A 14,966-nucleotide genomic window follows, 5' to 3' on the forward strand; every position below is an offset into this window, starting at 1 on the left:
TTAGGAGAGATTTACGCACATGTTTAGTGCGCCCGTTTGGTTACGCCTGTGCTCGCTTTTCTCGCCTCCGGGCTGTTCTTGGATTATTTTGTGTTGATCTACTAAAGACTTTGTTTGGACTTAACTTCTGCGTCCTGCGCCTGATTCCACACCACACCTATCTACAGCAACGCGTGACAGAATTACACACCACATATGGAATCAGCAGGAGCACCCACCGACGTCATGGAGGAGCGTTTTCGTGGTCAAGAGGATCGAATCAACCAGATCGGGCACGCCTTGGACCGCGTCATGAACACCCTCCATCGATGGGAGACAAGCGGGGTACCCACACCCCCACCTATCGCACCATCACCATCGGACAGCCCGCCCGTCCAACTACCGGAACCCAGTGGGATTCGGCTCTCGCTCCCGAGGGCGTACGACGGCACCGCTGCCGGGTGTCAGGGGTTCCTATTACAAGTGGAGCTCTACCTTGCCACTATACACCCGGCGCCCCTCGGGATACGAGAGCGTTTCCGCCCTCATCTCCTGTCTCACCGGCAAGGCGTTGGAGTGGGCCAACGCCGAATGGAGGGGAATAGACGCCGCCACAGTCACCTATGCGGAGTTCTCCCGCCGCTTCCGTGCTGTCTTCGACCATCCACCAGAGGGGAAGGCGGCGGGGGAGCGTCTATTCCACCTCCGACAGGGGATGAGGAGCGCTCAAGAGTTTGCGCTGGAGTTCGGACTCTGGCGGCAGATGCAGGGGTGGAATGAGAGGGCCCTCATAGACCACTTTAGATGTGGCCTTCGGGAGGACGTCCGCAGAGAGTTAGCGTGCAGGGATACTACACTAACATTTGACCAGTTGGTGGACATGGCCATTCGGCTGGACACCCTGCTCGCGACCCGCGGACGTCCCAGGTGGGGGCCTCCCATTCCACCCTCCAGCGCCTCCGAGCCGAGCCCGATGGAGCTTGGAGGTGCTGGCGCTAGAGGGAGGAGAGGAAGGAGCCCGAGGGGGGCAGTCTCCTGCACCAACTGTGGCCGCGGAGGGCACACCGCGGCTAGGTGCTGGGGAGGGTCCCCTGGTGAGGGAGATGGCAGGTCACACATTGGGGAGTCCTCCCAGGTGAGTAGGCGCCCTACTTACCCAGAGCTTTCTGTCGTACACATTACATTACCTGTTTGTTTCCCACAGGTTGCACCTCGTTCCCAGCATAAGGCGCTAGTCGATTCAGGCGCAGCTGGGAATTTTGTAGATCGTAAATTCTGTGTTAAGTTAGGTATTCCCCTCCTTCCAGTCGATAATCCCTTCCCTGTACATGCCTTAGATAGTCGTCCGTTAGGATCTGGGTTGATTGGGGAGGTCACAGCGCCACTTAGGATGATGACGCAGGGGGGTCATGAGGAGACAATTCAACTCTATCTGATCGACTCTCCTGCGTATCCGGTGGTACTGGGGCTTCCCTGGTTGATTACCCATGATCCTACGATTTCGTGGGCGAGAGAAGGCTCTTAAAGGGTGGTCTGCTCAGTGTGAGGGGCTATGTCTGGGTGTTTCCGTGGGGCGACCTCGGTGGAGAGCCCGAACCAGATGCCAGCACTGCACATTCCGCCTGAGTATGAGGATTTGGCACTCGTGTTTAGTAAGACCAGAGCGGCACGGTTGCCGCCTCATAGACAGGGGGATTGTGCGATAGACCTCCAGATAGGAGCTGCGCTCCCGCGGGCCATGTGTATCCTTTGTCACAGGAGGAGAAAAGGGCAATGGAGACTTACATTGCCGAGTCTCTGAGACAGGGATACATACGGCCTTCCACTTCTCCCGCGTCCTCGAGCTTCTTTTTTGTGAAGAAAAAGGATGGAGGTTTGCGTCCGTGTATTGATTACCGCGGTCTCAATCAGGTGACTGTGAAATATAGTTATCCACTCCCGCTGATTGCGACCATGACGGAGTCGTTACACGGGGCACGGTTCTTCACAAAATTGGACCTCAGGAGCGCATATAACTTGGTGCGCATTAGGGAGGGCGATGAGTGGAAGACAGCATTTAGTACTACCTCCGGCCATTACGAGTATCTCGTCATGCCATATGGGTTAATGAATGCTCCATCAGTCTTCCAATCGTTTGTAGATGAGATTTTCCGGGACATGCAGGCGCAGGGAGTAGTGGTGTACATAGATGATATTCTTGTGTACAGTTCTACTCGGGCCGAGCATGTAGCCCTGGTGCGCAGGGTATTGAGGAGACTGTTGGAGCATGACCTGTATGTCAAAGCCGAGAAATGTCTGTTCTTTCAGGAGTCAGTTTCCTTTTTTGGGTTACCAGTTGTCTGCGTCAGGGGTGAGAATGGAGGTGGACCGAGTGTCTGCCGTGCGTAATTGGCAAACCCCAACTACAGTTAAAGAGGTGCAGCGGTTCTTGGGTTTTGCGAATTACTACCGGAGGTTTATCCGGGGGTTTTGGACAGGTGGCAGCTCCCATAACGTCTCTTCTGAAGGGGGGTCGGTGCGCTTGCAGTGGTCGGCTGAGGCGGACAGGGCCTTTGGGAGACTGAAGGACCTGTTTACCTCGGCTCCGGTGCTGGCGCACCCGGATCCCGCTTTACCCTTCCAAGTAGAGGTGGACGCGTCTGAGGCCGGTATCGGGCAGTTCTTTCACAACGGTCCGGCACACCACCTAAGCTCCGCCCCTGTGCTTTTTATTCTAAGAAGCTCAGTCCCGGCGGAGCGGAATTATGACGTAGGGGGACAGGGAGCTGTTAGCCGTAGTACAGGCCCTAAAGGTGTGGAGGCATTGGCTTGAGGGGGCTCAACACCCTTTCCTCATTCTGACCGACCACCGTAACCTGGAATACATTCGGGCAGCTAGGAGACTGAATCCTCGCCAGGCTCGATGGACTATGTTTCGCCCGGTTTGTGTTCAAGATCACTTACATCCCTGGGTCCCAGAACGGGAAGGCAGATGCCCTGTCCCGGCGGTATGACACGGAGGAGAGGTGCGTGGAGCCCATTCCCATACTACCGGAGTCTTGTCTGGTGGCACCGGTGCTGTGGGAAGTCGATGCGGAGATCGAGCGGGCATTACGCACCGACCCTAGCCCTCCACAGTGTCCGGTGGGTCGGACGTACGTCCCGCTCGAGGTCCGGGATCGGCTGATTTATTGGGCTCACACGTCACCCTCCTCTGGACATCCAGGTATTGGCCGGACAGTGCACTGCCTTGAGTACGAGTACTGGTGGCCAACGTTAGCCAGGGATGTGAGGGTTTATGTCTCCTCCTGCTCAGTGTGTGCCCAGTGTAAGGCGCCCAGACACTTGCCCAGGGGTAAATTACAACCCCTGCCCGTTCCACAGCGACCCTGGTCTCACCTCTCGGTGGATTTTGTTACCGACCTTCCCTCCTCACAAGGGAATACCACCATCCTGGTCGTTGTGGATCGGTTCTCGAAGGCCTGTCGTCTCCTTCCCATGCCGGGTCTTCCTACTGCCCTACAGACCGCTGAGGCTCTATTTACTCACGTCTTCCGGCATTACAGGGTACCCGAGGATATAGTGTCCGATCGAGGCCCCCAGTTTACCTCCAGAGTCTGGAGAGCCTTTATGGAACGGTTGGGGGTCTCGGTGAGCCTTACCTCGGGTTACCACCCGGAGAGTAATGGGCAGGTCGAACGAGTCAACCAGGATGTGGGTAGGTTTCTGAGGTCATATTGTCAGGGCCGGCCGGAGGAGTGGGCGAGATATGTGCCCTGGGCCGAGATGGCACAGAACTCTCTCCGCCACTCCTCCACTAGACTAACCCCTTTCCAGTGTGTGTTAGGGTACCAGCCGGTTCTGGCACCTTGGCATGAGAGCCAGATCGAGGCCCCTGCTGTGGATGAGTGGGTGCGGCGCTCGGAGGAGACGTGGAACGCTGCACACGTCCATCTGCAGCGAGCCATCCGTCGACAGAAGACGAGCGCCGACCTACACCGCAGTGAGGGGCCAGTGTACGCACCTGGAGATCGAGTCTGGCTCTCAACCAGAAACCTGCCCCTCCGCCTGCCCTGCCGGAAGCTGGGTCGGCGGTTTGTGGGCCTTTTAAAGTCCTGAGGAGATTGAACGAGGTGTGTTACAGGTTACAACTGCCCATTGATTACAAGAATATTAACCCCTCGTTCCATGTGTCTCTACTCAGGCCGGTGGTAGCTGGTCCACTCCAGGACTTTGAGATTGAGGAGACTCCTCCGCCCCCGTTGGACATCGAGGGGGCTCTGGCGTACACTGTTCGGACCATCCTGGATTCGAGACGCCGGATGGGGGGTCTCCAATATCTCGTGGAGTGGGAGGGGTACGGTCCGGAGGAGCGGTGCTGGGTTCCGAGGAGGGACATTCTGGATCCGTCCCTGCTGACCGAATTCCATCGTGGTCATCCTACGCGCCCTGCTCCGCGTCCTCCTGGTCGTCCCCGAGGCGGCGCACGGCTGAAGCCGCGCGTCAAGGGGGGGTACTGTCACGGTTTCGGCCGAGGCGGCCCCTCCTCCTTGTTCGGGCAGGTTTCGGCGGTCGTCGTCTCCGGAGTACTAGCTGCCACCGTTCTATGTTTCTTGTTTGATTGGTTTTGTCTGTTTGTCACACCTGTTTTGTGTTATGTCTCATTAAGCACCCTATTTAGTTCCTTGTTGTTAGTTAGGTGTTGTGTGTAATTGTTTTCTTGCCGTGTTGCTGCGCTACCTATTTTGGTGCGCTATTTAGTAGTTTGCCTCCTTGTTGTTTTAGGAGAGATTTACGCACATGTTTAGTGCGCCCGTTTGGTTACGCCTGTGCTCGCTTTTCTCGCCTCCGGGCTGTTCTTGGATTATTTTGTGTTGATCTACTAAAGACTTTGTTTGGACTTAACTTCTGCGTCCTACGCCTGATTCCACACCACACCTATCTACAGCAACGCGTGACAATAAAGGTCAGCCAAAGGAAAAAACATGATAAAAAAATGAATTTATATAAATGCTTTAAGTACAGAAATTGTTTGCTCAGTAGGAAATGAATACCCAACTAGTCAGTGACAACTGTTACATGTGTGTGTTTGTGAGTCTCAGCTTTTATAGATAGCTTTTAAAAGGTATGAGTTTTTACTCACCAATGTAACAACACAGTGTGGTCAAAGACTTAGTAACTTATTTGTAGTCACGATCTGGTTACCTATAATTACAAACATAGTTATGTGTTTGGGTTATTACATATTTATAAACTTATTTCCGGATATCTTCTAAACTACCCACAATGCACTATTTCTCAACGTCATATGGAGGATATACTCTGTGCTACCGAGTTCGTATGCTAGCTCGGTAGCTAGCTCAAGCTGGCTAACGTTAGCCACTATCCATGCTAGCATGTAATTACATTCCAGACCAAGTGTTGGCGGTGGTGAGTTACAATCCACCAATCACGAGAAAGAGTGATGTAAACAAGGAGCAGATGGGGCACGTGCGGCCATGCAGCATGCTCTTCACATACTTTGTGGCTGTGTTATCTAGTGGCAACCCATTAGCACGGCAGACTCTGGTGCCTTATTGCCGTGGGCTCAAAACAAAGAAGAAAATTATACCTGCTTGCTCTATTGCGGTTCTGTTTTGGTTGTGTTGTGTTAGTTATGTTCTAGCTGGTCTCCAGTAGTTGGGCTCTAGCTTGCCGACAATAACCATGGTGGTTGGCTAGGCTGGCTCGGCTAATAGCTAGTTGGCTAAATAGCTAACGTTAGCTGGCTAGTTTGTTGGCTAGGATAAGTGCATATAGCTAACATTCTTTGATAACTGGTTAGATTGTGTTATGTACTTTCAAAACTTTGGCTTACTTAAATGGAGCTGTAAGCTAGGTGTTGATAGCAACTGGCTGACTCATGCACTGCTAACGTAACATTAGCAGGCTGGTAGGGCTAACGTAAGCAGGCTACTTAGCTAGTAACCTGGCAAGTTGGTTTGTAACAATAAATTCATAAAGTATTTGCTTTTAAGTTGGCTTAAAATGTAATTGAAACCAGTAGTCATCAGTGAAAATTATTTTGTTAAATTTTAAGTTATACATTTGAGGTTATTATTTCTGTTGGAGTTACATTATAGGGAATAGGCTGGCTTGCCGGGTCCTCCATATTGCATCACACCCCAGGGGGAAAAAAATCTGACATGATTCTTCGGAATTCTGATCGGTTTTATGTAATAACTGGAAAACTAGAAAAGTGAGGTGTAACTTTGCATTGTGAATTTTGATGCGTATATCAATGCAAATCCATATGTTACATGTGGTTACGTTTATGCTACCTACCCTTTAATAGTTTGTAGCTGAAACCATTCAGGCTCTACAGACGTTTTTGTGAAAAGGCCCCTTCGGGATCCACCCTTGTCTCACAAACACCGCCCAAGCTCAGCCCCTGTTAATCGCACAAACTAATGCTTAATGGTTGGTACCAACGGATGCAGAAGAAATAGACTAATCAAATGGTACAACCCATAAGTATGTAGCTCAAACGCACAATGTTTAAAAGGTGTTAGAAGTCCAAATCGCACCGGCGTCGCAGTGGGAGTGATTTCACACTTGGTCCCTTTCAGCCAATTTTTGTGAACTCAGTGCGGTTCGCAGATTTTTTTTGAGTAGTTTGAACTCCAAAGGAACTCAGACCCATTAAAAGAGCCCCCGAAGCAAACTGAACTGAGACCATCTCGAGAGGTTGTCTGAGATCGGTTTGCTTGAATTCCGCGGTCCGGTTCCCTTTTTGAACAACAAAACTCCCCAGGTTTGCTTGTCATTACTCCCACACCACACACTAGACTACTGCAACACCGTTTCCCCTGCCATAACCCCTCACATTGGTGCCACAAAAGAGAGAAGATGATCATGTGCAAGTTCGTGGAAAAAAAGTATGCTGTTTCTGGATATTGATTAGCGATGCATAGAAATTCCAAAATATGTGTGGAGTTTTGTACTGACACGATGTTCTGATTATTTGTTTGCAATACGTGATCTATAGGCTAAGAGAGCTTCATAAGCTGTTTATTGTGGGGTTTGAATAGTGTGAGAAGACAACAACATTTGGTGAGAATCACAACAAAATCAAGGTCCTTGCTATCAGGGATCCTTGGAACGTGCCAACTCTGACATTACCCCATTGAAGTTGACATTTAAAATGGTTAAGGTAAGGGTTAAGGTTAGGGTTAAGATTAGGTAAGGGTTATGGTTAGGGTAAGGGTAGGGGTTAAGGTTAGGGACGTCCCAAGGATACCAAATAGTACTAATCACAAAATCTATGTTAGCTCTTAAAGGGGCAGTAGCCTACATTGAGTATACCATTTTCAATTACAACATTATTTAATCTGCATTATAAACTGGGTGGTTCGAGCCCTGAATGCTGATTGATTGAAAGCTGTGGTATATCAGACTGTATACCACGGATATGACAAAACATTTATTCTTACTGTTCTAATTACGTTGGTAACCAGTTTATAATAGCACTAAGGCACCTCTGGTGTTTGTGGTATATTGCCAATGCGTGGTGCCTAAGAACAGCCCTTAGCCGTGGTATATTGACAATATATTGGCAATATACCATACTCCCTCAGACCTTATTGCTTAATTATACCATGGCATTGTTGAATACTCATTTCTGATTGGCTTGAAGGGCATTCTAAAGCGTGCATTATTTCCCTGTAACGCACGGTAGAATTGAATGGCTATAGGTCATTCTTACATGTTCTATGTTTGAGCTGCTTTTGAACGCAAAAGTCTAATTGAAAACATTATTGCTATTTTTGAATTCAATTTTCATAATAGCAAGCTAGGATGGATGGTTTGGTTAGCTAAACTAGCAAGTCTGTTTGTTTGGTTACCAACGCAACTACTGTCACTATCTACTAAACTTGCTAGCTACTTCAGATGAACACATTTCTAGTGGCAAATGTGTTAAATTATAGCCATGGTATAAAAGGGATAATCATCTCGTGGCTCTATGTGTTCTTTGGAAAATAATGCAACTCCGTGGAAGGTTAGTTTCACTCCGCTAGCGCATCGTGGAACACACCTTCCACGTCGTTCATTACTTTCCAGAGAGCGCATAGCCCTTTGTTGATTATCCCTTACCTATTATTCTGCTACTTATGATGTTATCAAAAATATTTACATGTTAATATTATCTTCCGGTTATAATTATTATGTCTAATATTTTAACTAAATTCAATCTATTAGCTTCCAAAATAAGTAGGTATATCTGTAAGTAGGTATATCTAGCTGTCCGATAACATGATCTGATGGAATGGCTTGTCCTGCACTTTGTGAATGCCAGTTCACTTAAGTGAATGTTGGAAAAAGATCTTGGTTCATTTTTAAACATAGTAATGTGAATGCAAGGAGGACTCGGACCACAAAATATGTGAAGTGAACTGGCATTTTTTTTTGTCCTCATTCAAAGGCAAGGGCAGTGTCAATACAAAGAGAATGTAGTTATTTTGCCTTTTTTTACCCCAGAGTTCACTTTAAAGAGGACTGAGATTGGTTATTTTAAAGAGGACTATATGTGAAAACAGCCTCATTGGGTTAAAAGAACCGATCTCAGTCCTCTTAAAACTCTGGGGTAAAAAAAGCTCCATAACTCAGTAATCTTTGTATTCACACAATAATTGTTTATTCACATAATAATTGTAATCAGAATATACTATTAACATGTAAATATTGTTGGTAACAGAATAAATAGCAGAAGAATAACTGCAGATTAAATAATGCTGTAATTGAAATTTGTACACCCAATGTAGGCCACTGGCCCTATAATTGATTTTGTACCCTTCATTCTTAGAAAAAAAGCTGCTATCTAGAACCTAAAAGGGTTATTTTGCTGTCCCCATAGGAGAACCCTTTGAATAACCCTTTTTGGTTCCAGGTAGAACCCTTTTGAGTTCCATGTAGAACCCATTACACAGAGGGTTCTACATGGAACCCAAAATAGTTCTTCCTGGAACAAAAAATAGTTCTACCTGGAACCAAAATGGTTCCTCTATGGGGACAGCCAAAGAACCCTTTTGGAACCCTTTTTTTCTAAGAGTGTATGTTGTGATTCTCATCAATTATGTTGTTGTCTTTTCACACTATTCAAACCACACAATCGAATAAACAGATTATGAAGCTCTCTTAGTCTATAGATCACATATTCCAAACCAATAATCTGAACAAAAAAATATATGGAATTTCTGGTGCATCCTTGACAATCGCTAATCAATATACAAAAACATCACACGTTTTTCCGCGAACTTGCACATCATCTTCCTTTCTCTTTTGTGGCTCCAATGTGAGGGGTTATGGCAGCGGAAACGGTGTTGCAGTAGTCTAGTGTGTGGTGCGGGAATAATGATAAGAGAACCTTGGGAGAACCTGGGGAATTCAAGCGAACCGAACTCAGACCACCTCTCGAGATCCTTAGTTTCTTTGGAGTTTTCACACTGCACAACAAATTGGCTGAAAGGGACAAAGTGTGAAAACACCCTAAGGCGTGGTGCTTTTGTAAAAATATTTAAAATGATAGACTAGATCCTAAATGTTGAATATATTTAACACAACAGCACTGCAAAGCTTCAACCATTGGCATCAACAAACTGTATGAGGTAATGTGCAATGTTTAAAGGCCCAGTGCTGTCAAAAACATAATTGTTCTGTTTTTATATATATTTTCACACTATGAGGTAGGAATAATACTGTGAAATTGTGAAAGTTATGATAATGCTCTTTTAGTGTAAGAGCTGAAATTGCAGCCTGTTTTGGTGGGAGAGAGTTTTGGCCTTCCATGGTGACATAACCATGCAGTAAATTACTTAATAGACCAATAAGAAAGAGAGTTCGAAACATATCTGCCAATAACAGCACATTTTCAGTTTTCCCGTCCCCACTCAAAGACAGTCCTAGCAAAATTCTTGCTTGAGAAATTGCTCTTAGCTAAGAGGCTATTTTTTACCATTTTTATTTTACCTTTATTTAAGCAGGGAGTCACCATTGAGACCAGGGTCTCTTTCACAACAGAGTCCTACATATACAATTTCATAAGACAAAATAAAAAATAGAATACAATATGGAACAAGTAAAATACAGCACAACACAAATATTCAAGAAAAACTATTACATTACTCAATAAGAAGGTCCCCAATCAATATTTTAAATTGCCCGAGCGGCACCAGAACATCCAATTGTAATGTGTTTTGTAGTTCCAGCAATGAGGTTCTTTAAAACTAAAAGTGTATTTGCCTAGTTCGGTGGAGACCTAAGGAGCCTCAAGAGTTAACCAACTTTGTGAACGGGTTTGGTATCTCATGTTTTTCTATTTTAACAGCAAAGTTAGGTAAGTCGGATGCTAGTGTAGTAGAGCAATCACATTAAGGTACTTAATTGTTATCCAGAAATGATTTGATATTGAGATAAAAAAACGGTTGCATTGGACATTTAATGCCGAAAACGACACAAAATACATGTATTTGTCATATAGTTATGTAAATATGAACGTTTGAAATGTATAAAGAAGAAGAAGACATTTAATAGACACATCGGGTATGACTGTTTTTCGAAGATGGTGGACGTGGACATTTCAGGATGTCACATTATTAGATTCCCCAAATGCCACCACCCGCTCAGTTTGAAATGAGTTCATAAGGTAATCAGATTGGGATTCACTTCCCCCTCAGAGGGATCAAAGAGGAATGTATGTTTTTTTCAGCCAGACTCCAAAAAAAGAAGAACAGGAAATGGGGAGAGTTGCATGATATTAAAGTGAAAATCAAATTACATCAATATGATTAAACGGCTGCCAACAAGGTGCAGATGTAATTATGATTGTTAATTGAGCCAAGTTTGATTCCATGCCATCAAAGCGAGAGACGGTCAGTAGTTTATAATCTCAGGACAAGGAAGTTTGATGAGCTCCATATGGACTCAGTCTAAAGAACATTTAGGACTTTGGGCAGAGAAGCTCAGCAGTGACCTTTACCATTCAGACCTAAGGGGAAGGGATATGTTGTTGATAAGCATGTTTAGCTTACAGCTTACGACAGACCTCAGGCATGGTTAGTTTTGTCTTCATTCCCTGTCCTTTGTCCTTGAATGTGGATTATTATTTTATTTTGCGTCTCCATTCTGTTAATAATACATGAATGTCCTCTTTTTTCCTTCTTCCCCCCTTTTTTTCCTGTAGCAATTATTGAACCCACCGCAGCTAGTGCTGTCTCCCGCTCAGGTCAGTATATGTCACTGTGCTGTACGTAAACCAGCAAAGGGATCCACTCCACACTAACCTAAAAACCTCTCCTCCATCTCCAATTCCTCTCTCTTGATTGGCTGGGATGCCTGCTGGGGTACAGCTTCACTGTATGTGCTTTTACTTTCAGTTAATTTTGGTTTCTCAGGATTGGTTCTGTTTTGTTTCTGTTTTGTTTTCTTCCTGTCAATGTAAACAGCCCGTCCGTCTCATTGCACACCCCCACCTCCTCTACTCTCTCTCCTTTGGAGCGTAGTGGCATCATAAAAGTGACTGTTACATATGGCTCTGGGACCGATGCGTTTCCTTTTGCTGATGGCTTTACTCTGGCTTCTTCATCCCTCCCCCTATGCTAGCTAAGTGCAGTCTGCATGAAGGGCAGGATGTCAGTGAAAGGACCCTGTTAGTTTGTCGTTTGCTATGTGCAGTGGCTCTATCTCCGTTTCTCTCCTTCCGGAAGCAGCCGGGCTCTGCTGCTGCCACCTCTCTAACCTGTTCTGCTGCTACTGTCGATGTGGCAGGTGTTTTTCCACTCTACTTCTGCTGCTTTCAAATTACAGCTGGGAATAATCCCTTTGCCAGGCCGTCTTTTCTCTCTCTCTCTTATGGTTTTAAGCAAGTCGCAGAATGTAATCTCTCACGCTGGTTACATTATTTTGCTTAATACTGTTCGCACACATACACACGCCCGCTCGCATACACACACAAATGCACAGACACACATGGCGAGTGACATTGCATGATAAATCTACTCAGCGCTATCCAGAGTTTTTCATCCTGCATCATGGATTTGCCCATTGTTTCATGTTCCATTATGGAGACGTGGCTCTGTATGAGCATGTACTCTCCTGCATCCCTTAAATTTTTATTTGAAATGGATCTCCATGGGGATTTTGTCAAATTGCAAGTAAAAACCTGCTCTCTGACAACACTTAGCCCAGAACTCTCATTTGATGTAATGCTCGCAGAACAAATGACAATTTCATGGTCCAACGCAACACCAGTGCTATCAATTGTGGAGATAAACTAACTTGATGTCCCACTGTTCTTGTTTTGTTCCAAGTTCAACATTTTATTTCTTGCATTGCATTAGCTGAGCAGCTTGGCAAAGTCAATTGTTTTAGATTCCTGGCAACAGGTAGCCTCCAACTCATTTAACCACATCTGTTAATTAGGTTGAAGATATATAATTATCTTCTGTCAGCTCCACAAAGGAGGAGTGGGGGAAAAGGTCCTTGTAGTGAACCACATTTGTTGTCATTTAGAGTTATCAAACAGGAAACAATTAAGTGAAAAAAAAGTTTGTCCCTGTTCGGCCCCTTAACAATTGATGCTAAACCTCATCAATCATGTAGATTAAACAATTTTATGATTCCTTTCAAATACCATTGATGCTTATTTAGGAGCAGGGTTGGAGACTGAATTCTAGCTTGGTCTCAAGTGACATGCTCTAACTATTATGAAAGTTAAAGTAAAAATGGTCAACATGACTATCTAATATACAAAGTAAATTGCATGGTTGTGGCAGCACCGGCTCACAAGACATTACCTTCTTAAACAACACTGAAACGTCAATAAAAGGATTAATTACAATTCACTTTCAGTTTTTTGCAGAAAAAACATTGGCTAATGTTTTCTACATGAGATTTGTGAAATGTGCTCTACAGTTGACCTCTTCCTATATGTTAATGACAGTACAGTATGACACCGCATGGTTGTGGCAATGATATTAAATGGTCGGTCCAGTACTTGAATATCAATCTGTCTTGTTTGAGCACCGCTACAGTATGCATTGAAATGTTAAAGGTCCAATGCAACCATTTTTATCTCAATATCAAATAATTTCTGGGTAACAATTACTGTGATCGCTTTCAATTAAAATGGTAAAAAAAATAACAAAAATAGCTTCTTAGCAAAGAACAATTTCTCAAGCAAGAATTTTGCTAGGACTGTCTGGGAGTGGTCTGAGTGGGGAGGGGAAAACGGAAAACTAGTTGTTATTTGCAGAGATGTTTGGAACTCTCTTTCCTATTGGTCTATTAACTAATTTACCACCTGGTGATGTCACCAGGCAGGCCAAAACGCCATCCCACCAAAACAGGCTTACATTTCAGGCGGCCTTTTCAAACAACTTTTACAGTAATACAATTTCACTGTATTATTCCAACCTCATACTGTGGAAAAAATATAGAAAAAAAACATGTTTTTGACTGCACTGGGATGTTAAAATGAGTAGATTAGTAGTAGAAAATTTGTAAATGTAAAAATTCAAAATGAATTAAATATATATATATTTCCCTCACCCATCAACACACAATACCCCATAATGACAAAGTGAAAACATGTTTTTATATTTATTTTGCACATTTAATGAAAATGAAATACATAAATATCTCATTTACATAAGTATTCACACCCCTGAGTCAATATGTTCTTGAAGCACCTTTGGCAGTGATTACAGCTGTGAGTCTTTCTGGGTAAATCCACATCTGGATTGTGCAACATTTGCAAATTATTATTGTCTAAATTCTTCAAGCTCTGTCAAATTGGTTGTTGATCATTGCTAGACAATCATTTTCAGGTCTTGCCATAGATTTTCAAGTACATTTAAGTCTAACCTGTAACTCAGCCACTCAGGAACATTGACATTCTTCTTGGTAAGCAACTCCAGTGTAGATTTGGCCTTGTGTTTAGGTTATTGTCCTGCTAAAAGGTGAATTCATCTTCTAGTGTCTGGTGGAAACCAGACTGAATCAGGTTTTCCCCTAGGATTTTGCCAGTTTCTTTTTTATCCTGAAAAACTCCCCATTCCTTAACGATTACAAGCATACCCATAACATGATGTAGCCACCACTATGCTTGAAAATATGGAGAGTGTTATGTCTGGGGTACAAAGATGAGGTAGTCATTAAAAAATCATGTTAGGCACAGAATAAGTCCATGCAACTTATTATGCGACTTGTTAAGCACATTTTTACTCTGGAACTTATTTAGGCTTGCCATAACAAAGGGGTTGAATACTTATTGACTCAAGACATTTTTCATTTTTTATAAATTTTGAAAAATTTTGAAAAACGAAATTCCACTTTGACATTATGGGGTATTGTGTGTAGGCCAGTGATGACAAAAAAATCTAAATTTAATCCATTTGAAATTCAGGCTGTAACACAACAAAATGTGGAAAAAGTCCAAAGTAAAGGGGTGTGAATACTTTCTGAAGGCACTGTACCTAGCAAATTAAAATAAGTTGTGTGTAGAGTACAACAACAGATAGAACAAGGAGCATAAACATCATTGGTACAACTTCAGCTGTCCCACGACACTGCTGAACAACAATTGCACCAGGTTTTGTAAGTAGCCTGTGAATGAAAAATTCATATACAGAAGTAATTATATTAATAGAGTGACTGTAAGTACAGAATAGATTCAGTTCAGTGACGCAAATATGCAACCAGCTGTGTAATGTTACATTGCTGAATGCTTGCAGACACGTATTTGTAGCATATTAGCTAAAAAGACTTGTACTCAGGCTAGACAAGTACCATCCTAAATGTATTTTTGCCCTAGAAAATGCACAATCGACTTTTATGAGAACAGGCATGTTGTTTTAGAACTAGTAGCAGATGAAGCCCCTAACTGCTAGCTAGCTAATGCTAACCTATCCCTTGATCATGACTCCCAGTTCAATAAAGGCAGAATGCCACCAGGGCCTGAGTTATCGAGAGCA

General features: G+C 44.3%; 1 protein-coding gene across 2 annotated transcripts in view; it reads left to right on the forward strand.

Annotated features, from left to right (window-relative positions):
- The window catches only part of negr1 (neuronal growth regulator 1), a 441,422-nt gene that overhangs the window by 365,014 nt on the left and 61,442 nt on the right, over positions 1 to 14,966 (forward strand). The window contains exon 7 of one of the 2 annotated variants that reach the window (XM_045205313.1): positions 11,177 to 11,218. The exons of the other annotated variant lie outside the window; for it this stretch is intronic. Coding sequence (XP_045061248.1) covers positions 11,177 to 11,218 — 42 coding nt within the window. The remainder of the gene's footprint in view (positions 1 to 11,176; positions 11,219 to 14,966) is intronic. 2 annotated transcript variants of the gene reach the window in all.

Source organism: Coregonus clupeaformis, chromosome 20, assembly GCF_020615455.1.
Source record: "Coregonus clupeaformis isolate EN_2021a chromosome 20, ASM2061545v1, whole genome shotgun sequence".
NCBI lineage: Eukaryota > Metazoa > Chordata > Actinopteri > Salmoniformes > Salmonidae > Coregonus > Coregonus clupeaformis.